Raw genomic sequence first — 9082 nt, forward strand, 5'->3', positions numbered from 1 at the left:
AAGGAGTGAGGACGTGACAGCACGAACCAAGACAAGGAGCATGGTGTATGTGAAAGTCACAAAGGGACAGATGTCACTGGAATCGAAGACCCTATATGGAAATAATAGTAGATAAGGTTCTACTATCAGTAGATAAGGGGAAGAGACCGAGTTCGCGTCATGTGGGTACCAAAGCCAGGCAGAAACGGGCTTTAGTGTGCTGCTTCCTAAATCATGGGAAGTCTCCCGCGTTTCCCACCCATCCGTATGCCACCCCCGACACACAGACACGCACAGACACAGCTAAAGAAAACCAGTCTGACTGGTGTTAAGTCCCAGAGTTTGAAAGAAAGAGGCAGTGAACCTTAAGAGTAACAATCTAAATCTTTAATTACCAATTTGGACCTTTCAAATTCCAAATCAACATTTACACACTTATTGCCATGTCATAGTTTTTACTTATAGTACTTTTTTCTCTTCTGGGACCTTGTAACGGCCCCTCCAGCACAATGCTTCTCTTACACGCTCCGTCATTCGTGGACCTTCTCAGTCTCTCGATGTGTGTGTAGTTTTCCATGCTTGATTTGATCACATATTGCACTTTATATTTCTTTGGGCCAATTCCTTGTGATGTCATCTTCTTTCCTGTGTGCTGCTTACTGTACACTGACGATATCCATCTGACCTCAGACCTCATCAGAAGGTCAAAAGCTTCTTTACACGGAAAAACACCTCACTCCCGCCCTACACCAAGTGGCTATAACCAGTCCCTACAACTATTTCTAATGCAAGAATTGTGCATCCTAAAGATATTTTATAATCCTTATTCTGGTAAACTTATTAATTTATATAATGTCAAATGTCAGAATTTAAAAAAAAATCTCTCAGGGAGGTTATGAACAGGATGCTTAACTACTATTCTCAATTATTAAATTTAAATCTATCACTTGAAATATGGTTCTAGAAAATGTTGACAACAGATTCAATGAAAATTCAACTCATTAAAAATGTAGAGATAGTACAACATAAACAAAGAGGACTTTTCAAGGCTTCTACTGAGGCAGTAATACCATAATGGTTAAGAACCCAAACTTTGATAACAAAAAGACTGGGTTACGAACCTAATGCGATTTTGGGCAAGTGACTAAGTTTGTTTCTAAAACTGTAGAATGAGAGGTAGATGTTACTATAAGGGCAACGATGAGGGGCCCTTGTGATGGAATTGTTCTGTATCTTGACTCGATGTCAATATCCAGGTTATATTTTACTATGGTTTTTTTCAATGTTATCATTGAGAACTGAATGAGGGGTATATAAGAACTCTATTTTTCTTACAACTACATATGAATCTATAAATTATCTCCAAAAAATAGTTGAAAGAAGTTATTTGCAAAGTTTGACTTAAATTTTATATTTCAAAACAATCCCAGGCAATATCTTCTCTAATTTTCTATGATGAATGAAATAAAGTGAAAGACTCCAAATTGCTTTAAATTTTGCAAAGACATAACCAGAAGGTGGCGCTATTACTACATGACTATACCGTACATAGTAAGGCACTATTCACTTTCAATGTCATAATAATGGAACGCTAGGATTTTAGCAATCCAAATTAAATGCTAACCCAAATTCAGCAGTAATTGCAATACATGTCTTAAGTTCGGAAAATATATAATTTTCAAAAGTCATTAAAAATAACAATTTTGGGGGCTGTGTGTAACATGCTAGGTTGCAAATACAAAATACAAACTCATCTATATTTTTCCTTACGTCCTATGTAGACTGGCAAACCCTTCTAAAGACTAAGAAGATTCTCACCAAATCTGGTATTAAGCTGTGATATCATGGTGCTTTTTATACAAATACTTCCTGCTTCACCAACTGATAAAAGTCTGAGCATCACTGAAGGAAAATTCTGCAACTAGAAGTAAAAGGCAAGCCGAGGGAGGGATTTCTTTTGTGAAAGCAACGAAGTTTAGAACGTTCTCATTTTTAAAAAAATAAAACATTTAAAATACTCGTCAGAGGAAGAAAATGACGTTGTACCAGTTAATAAAAATTACCAAGACAGAAGTCCTTTATCCGATTCCATTATTATTAGATGCTGGATACATAGCAGACACAAACTATTCGTTAATAATAGCGGGTTTGCAAGAGGAAGCCTCTAACGCGTGACGGGGAGTTCTTCATGAGCGCACGTCAGCAGCCCACCTGAGGATGAAAACACCTTCTACACTCCGCCTTCCTCACGTCACGTCCAGTCTAACCAATAAACAAGCACTGCAAACGGCCCGGATGATTCGGACGATGCTCTGAAGCCAACACCTTTAATTTTGCTTTTGAGACTGTTTTACTTAAGCAAAATAAGCAAGCTTTTTTTCCCCTCAAAAGATTCGTTTTTCTCTGTGCGATAACATATCGAACTATGCCTTTCGAATGTTACTAAATAGTCTGTCCTTACTTATATAAATTCAGGTCAATTAACCTAACACATTTTGTACTAGTTCTATTTGTTCACACAGAGGCAGAACCGACCAAATGAGAAGTAAGTTAGAATTAATTTGAACGGTTTATTCTCAAGTCATTACAGTGTTCAACCAGTTTGATGTATAAAGATAATAGACATAAAAGTAAACACTGGGAAGCACACATACATTCCCATTCTGAAAGACGTTATCTGTACAGAAAAAAAATGCAGCAAATATTAAGGTATTCGAAGTAATTTTTGGACAATTCGGATGTGACATATTTACAAGAAAAGTATAAGTTTTAAAATAATTAAATAATTTTCATAGAATTATAAAAGTATTGAGATAAATATTAGGAGACCCCAACAATCACAAGAACACTTTCCTATGCTACCGAATACAAGGGCAGTTCCATAAAAAGTCCCAAAATAGAGCTAGTATTTGGCCTCTATGAAATATATCAAATTACCAATACCAAAATATGCTAAAATAAACATGCATTGTGGAAGCTGTACCAAAGAAAACAGCATTCGGCTCCTGAATATCACAAACTGTCTACACACGATCTCTTAGTAAGTGTGCCATGAAAAAAGAACTTTCGACAGAGCCATTACAATGGATAAAAAGTGACAATCACTTAAAACTTTTTCACTCATCATTTTCAAATGTAGCTGCAAAAAACAAAAAACCTAAATGTTTAAAAAATATTAGCTTATGAATAAAAAAAGTTGAGTGGTGCATCATTATGCAGCTGAGTTTTGAAACGGATGCTATGATTCTAGTATAAAAGACAGTCACCTCTGATTCCACCTCTACAGCAGGAAATCTCTCTCCAGACATGAAGTCGTCTTAGAAAATGAAAAGGAGAAACATGACATGTGTGAATTTAAAACAAAACAGTACTGTAAAATGGTAAAATAAAAAAAAATAAAAAAAAAAATAAAATAGCAGCATGTGAAATTCAAGACTATATTCTTAAAGCAAATGTTTAAGACTGAACCGCAAAAATGGCACTTGCTCAAACGGTCGATTATTCAACACCTCGACCTAAGGATTTTTTTAGAAGGGTGCTTATATTTATGACATCCCCGTGATTAATGTATACTCAAATTTGTGTTTTAAAATACATATATTGCACAGGTAGTAGAACACCAGCGCTCTGGTATCTCTAACATAAAATGTTTTCTTATTTAACGTATTAAACTATGCTACTGAAACTTAATTTGATTTCGATGTTTAAAGCCAATCACACAGGACTTTTGAGCACGTTAACAAGATGGAAAACACAGGCACTTGCATAAAGGTTGTTGGTGACAAAAAGTAGAGGCCACAACAGCATGACCCAGGGTAGTATGTCTTTACATATAAACTTGAGGTCTTTCACTGATCCAAATATAGAAATAAGAACTATGTACAAAACTTTGATAAGAAAATCAGATCTCCCAGAAATTTCATCCTAAATCATTTTCAGTGAATAAAGCAATGAGTGCTTCAAGTCCTATTCAAGCTTTTTCAAACGAACATCCAAGATACAGCTGTTTAAAATCTAATTTTCCCCTTCTCTCCACCAGAGTACAACTCACGAGCCTCACTGACAGTCCAATAACATCCTCTATGCAAAACTTATCACTCATCTTGAGACCCAGGGCATCAAAAATCATGTCAAAACAGTCCACATTGTCGTATAAATTTTACAGCACCACAGACATCATGACTTTAGATATCTTAGTCTGGTAATATTTCATTCAATAATATTAACCAGAAAGAATGTGTAAATATCAACATCTAATAGGAAATCATAGTAGCATTTTAAAAAGGACCAAAACAATAAACATTTTTAATGTTTTAAGTTGTTAAACATTTAAATTGTCAAAATCACTAGGAAAGAATATCACGCACACATTTTCATCACCCAAATGAGAACACACGAAACTTCAGACAGTTGATAATGAGACACTTAGGTTTTTCTCTTTCTTTCCTTATTTTAAAAAGAGATTACATGTAGTTTGGCCACTCCAGATTCTTGGTTTACCAGCTTATAGAGTACATCTAAGAGGCAGTATGATATGCGCACTGAAAACCATTTTGCCCTTTACCATCTTTGGCTAGAAGCCTCATGAAAGGAAACCGAGGGGGTGAGAGGCAGATCGGGCTCCGCGTGCTTCCACCTTACACATCGCTGACTGGAAGGGTGGCGTCATCCAAGTCCACGTGGTCGCAATCTTTTTCCTGAGGGCCGTTTTTACTTTGAGGTTTTAGCAGAGCTTGTTCAGTCACTTTGGAAGCTGGTTCTCTTGGAGAGACAGTCTGGACCTTGAAGTTCCCTGGCTTGACCTTGGCAAGAGATTCGTAAAATCCTCGCTTCTCCACGGTAAAGCTTGAGACCAGAGAGTGGCTGCGAGAGGCTGTGGAATGCGAGGCGGCGGCGGCGGGGCGCAAGGCGTGCCTGGGTTCTGCGCAGCTGGGATGCTCCTGCAAAGGGGAGTGCTGGTCAGACAGAGTCGGTCACAAAGGCCCAGGTTAGTAACTCAGTGTGAGACTTTACTCTCTGAAAAACAAACCACACGCACACACACACGAACAGAGCAGAAGCATGAGCCATGCAGCAGACATGTGCAAGTTCTCTCCCAAAGCGATGCATTTTTAGGAGTGAGTTTAGAGCGATGACGGCCAACATTTCCACTAAGAAACCAGTTCTGTCACCAAAGCCAAATTTGGCAGCTTTGACACTGAAGATTCGGTCAGCCTAAAATGGAATACAGTGGTCCAATTGCAAATGAAGTGTGTTAAAAATAAAAAGGGGGCCTACCAGCTTTATTGTTTTATTTAAGTTTTTTTTCAATCAGCCGTAGAAATTATCTCACGTATTTTAGAAAGATAAAAAATGAAATGTAGAATATAAAAATGAAAGGCCATATTTAATAAGCAGAATTCGACATCTTTCAAAACGACTATTTTATCTGGCAGTCTGACAGTTTTTGCTTCCCTGAATTTCACTGCAACTCACTTATTAGTCTTTTTTTTTGCTTTTTAATTGCATTTATTTAGTTTTGAATATGTCATACATTCATATGGCTTAAGATTTTAAACGTAACAGGGTACGTATTTAATCATTTGTAACTGGCGAAATCAACAGATGTGAATATTAATTTCAATATAATTCTAATGATATCAAATCTGAAGATATCCTTAAATATGACCATTCTGAGTACATCGCCACACAGTTCCTAGTATATCGTGTTCATTTATGATACCAGTGGCTTTGAAAACAAAGTGCTATAAATTACTAACACGGTAGATTCCTATGAGATGGCTAAATTTCACCTGAGATTTAAAATGCCATGCAAACTACAGTAATGGCGAATTTATCCAATGCATGAGTTTGCGCCCATTAGAACAAAGGCACATTTCAAGTGGTAGAGTATAAAAAATTTTTCAAAATACATAAGATATAAAAATTGAAATGCCTATGGCAATTAGGTGAATTAATTTTAGAAGATAACTTAATATGACTTTTTCGATTAGTAAAGTTCTATTTTTTCATTATTTATCTTTTTTTTCCTAAATGCATCTCCAACCTGATGACGGTAGTGACACAGTTTGCGTTAGTGTTGACAAAGTCAGTTACGGTGACTGCAAAAGGCAGTTCAGTGAACTCAACTTTCTAGGATGAGCTGTGAGTAGTGTGAGAAGGCACGTTTGCGTGAGAGCCCACATACGTGCTGCATTCCCCGTCCTTGATGTATACCTCTGTATACAAGGGTTCGACAGCCTTCTGGCCTGCCGCATCTGGAACACAGTGCAAAGCTAAGATTAGAGTCAACCTGTACTGGGGAGAGGGAGGAAAAGAGAAAGTTCTGCTGACAGTCACAGCTAGACAGTCTAGTTCGCCCCCACCACAAAGCACAGAACACAAACGCCCTTCTACGACTCTTCCTCTTCCCAACAGACGTCGTTTTTGCAGAGAGTCTCATACTTGACTGCTGAAAGGGTCACAGAAGACACAGGCAGTTACCAAATTAACACCCAAGGAAGCAGCTTCTGAGACATTCCAAAAAGAGGTTATAAAGAGAATGAATTAAGAAATGAGAAAGGTGGATTTGTATATACTGATTTGTAGTTATTAATAGCAAGAGACTATGAAAAGATAATATCACTACCAGGAAAAGACTAAAAGTGCAGAATTCTAGCTTTTACAACGAATCCGGATAACAAAGGCTATCGTGCTACATATCATATTACATTCTGCAGACCAAAGTGCTACATTTCAAGACACTTAAAATATTTTTCATTCCTTAGTAGAATCTGTATTTTCACATCAGACCACTGACCAAAGTATCTTAAAGGCAAATCTTATTCCTATGATGTTCTTGAACATGATAAATTATATATTAAAAATATTTTTCTTACTACTTCTGAGAATGTTTAGCTGTTTCAATTTTATTATTCTACTATCGCAAAGATAATTAGGATTGTGGAAGGGGAAGCAACCTTTTAAATTAACCTATGAGAAAATGAGAATGAAACATGAAATGGAAAATACTGACTGAGCAGCACCAAATTGTACTTAAGATTCCAGCTGCTCAATGGTCTTATGACATTACTGAGCATGCATAGATAGATAGATAGATAGATAGATAGATAGATAGATGAAACCCAAAACAAAAACAGGAAAAAAAAAGTTAACTGAAATTACAAAAAGTAAAGAAGAAAATGAAGGGTTCACTAAAGGTGCCTTACACGACTGGGCCACGTCCAATACTAAGAATTAATTGGTCAAGTTATGCCAGATCTAGACTTACTGACCAGTAAGAACTCCTAAAACAAAGGAAGGAGATGTTCATTCCTTAGTTGCCCTGCTTGTGCATTTAAGACAATACAATGCACAGAAAGTTATGTATACATAACACTACAAGGAAGCACCATATTAGAAATGCATTATATTTTGCAAGTCCAATTGGTATGAAAGTCACCATGCAAATAAATCTCAATACAGAAAGAAACCAGAAGGATTAGGGGGACAGAAAGGAAAATAACTGGACAGGATGGAGGAACCCGAGCGTGTCACCCCAGAGAGCAGGAAACATACAGAAGACGCCGAGCGGCCAGGCCCCCGCTGCGCGACGATGGCACCGGACACCGCCTTAATCCAGCTGTGCATCTCTTCAGGGCTGTCGGCCTACGGGACAGAGAGGGCTCGTTCAGTCCACTTTCCCTCAAGATCGGCTCCTGTGGCCGTAAATCCAATGTATGCATTTTGGTAATTAATAGTGTCGACGACAAAATCATTCTAAGGCAATCAATGGTTTCCAAAAAAATTTATAAATCACTTCTTTAAACCAGGCTTTGCTGGGTAAATTATTACACAGAGACGTAAGTTGGGCACTTAACATTTGCAGACCAGACACATCAAAACGTGTCAACATGAACACTTCCGTAGGGAAAACGAGGCGAGGAAGAAGTCAGAGCGCTCGTTTTGCTTTTTCGATATTAACTGCTATATTGTCTGTAGTTGCTGCAAGAATATATAATTGTATATAGTAAAAAACCATTTTGACATCATTTTATATATTATTTTTCTAGAAATAATTTCTAGCAGTGCCATAACCCTAAAAGACATATTTCTTGACAGGATCTTGGCTTCCAATGTGAATTAAAAACCTTACTATGACTTCAATCCAGTTAAATTAGGCCCTAAGAGGGGTAGAGAGATATTGGCCTTTACTTCTAGATTCTAGAAGTTCAAAAATTTTAAAGATTTAAGGTAATATTTTTAAACCAACAATATTAACCAATACTTTTTCAAAGGAAAAACTCGAAGTAGGCAAAGGTAAAAAGTACACTTTCATTCGGTGCAAGTCTAGAAACTCATTTGGCAAAATAAAGAGGTTCGAAAGTTTTGTGCTCTAATAGTTATTCTTGATCTAGAACCTCATCCTAAAGAAGAAATTAAGGCAACTTTACACACAAAAATGTTCATCACCATGTTATTTATCATAGTAAATGCATGAAAACTATGTAAATCAATGATCAGCAACAAAGCAGTAGAGAAACAGTTTAACTGTGGAACATTCACATGACAGAGCACGAATGTAATTCCAAAAGGTTTCCTGAGAATTTTTAATGCTGTAGAAAAATGACCATAATTTATTAAACAAGTAAAATATAACATCATACTTCATATGACCACTTGTTATAAAAATATAAACCTTAAGAAAGGCAGTAAAAAAATAAGAACAGCTGCCTGACGGTGGAATTCTGTGTTTTATAAACCACCCTTTTCTTCCTATTTTCCTGTATTTTCTAAATTTTCTGCGTAAGTATATGTAAGTTTCATAAAACAAAATGTTCTTCTAAAAACTTCAAATTTAACTAATGTAGTAAGTAAAAAGTGTATTTTAAATTTAAATACAGAATGCCTATCTACTTTTAGTGACACTATGAGATCTACTGTCTACTTTTATTGCGGGTATTTAAGGCCCCCCCTTTTAGAAAGTTACCAAAAAATGACATAATTAAAATTCCAAAGCACGTGCAAAACTAATCCAAGTTGGAAGTATGCACTTGGCATCTAAGGTAAAGTAGCACTTCCTCCAAATGCTGCACGTTTCTAGTCGACTAACTCAGCAATGAAG

The 9082-nt window shown here is 36.6% G+C and overlaps 1 protein-coding gene across 7 annotated transcripts in view; it reads right to left on the reverse strand.

Annotated features, from left to right (window-relative positions):
• Nucleotides 1-351: 351 nt before the first annotated feature.
• PLEKHA1 (pleckstrin homology domain containing A1) overlaps nucleotides 352-9082 on the reverse strand; it is a 38978-nt gene continuing 30247 nt past the window's right edge. Inside the window, exons 10-12 of one of the 7 annotated variants that reach the window (XM_006913499.3) lie at nucleotides 7537-7626; nucleotides 6196-6236; nucleotides 352-4919 (exon numbers count right to left, since the gene is read on the reverse strand). In XM_006913499.3, coding sequence (XP_006913561.1) covers nucleotides 4721-4919; nucleotides 6196-6236; nucleotides 7537-7626 — 330 coding nt within the window. In that variant the 3' untranslated portion in view covers nucleotides 352-4720. Of the gene's footprint in view, nucleotides 4935-6166; nucleotides 6272-7536; nucleotides 7627-9082 lie in introns of all 7 variants that reach the window. The other 6 variants (XM_025047955.1, XM_015590649.2, XM_015590648.2 and 3 more) reach the window with 6 other exon arrangements.

Source organism: Pteropus alecto, unplaced genomic scaffold (assembly GCF_000325575.1).
Source record: "Pteropus alecto unplaced genomic scaffold, ASM32557v1 scaffold205, whole genome shotgun sequence".
Taxonomy (NCBI): Eukaryota; Metazoa; Chordata; class Mammalia; order Chiroptera; family Pteropodidae; genus Pteropus; species Pteropus alecto.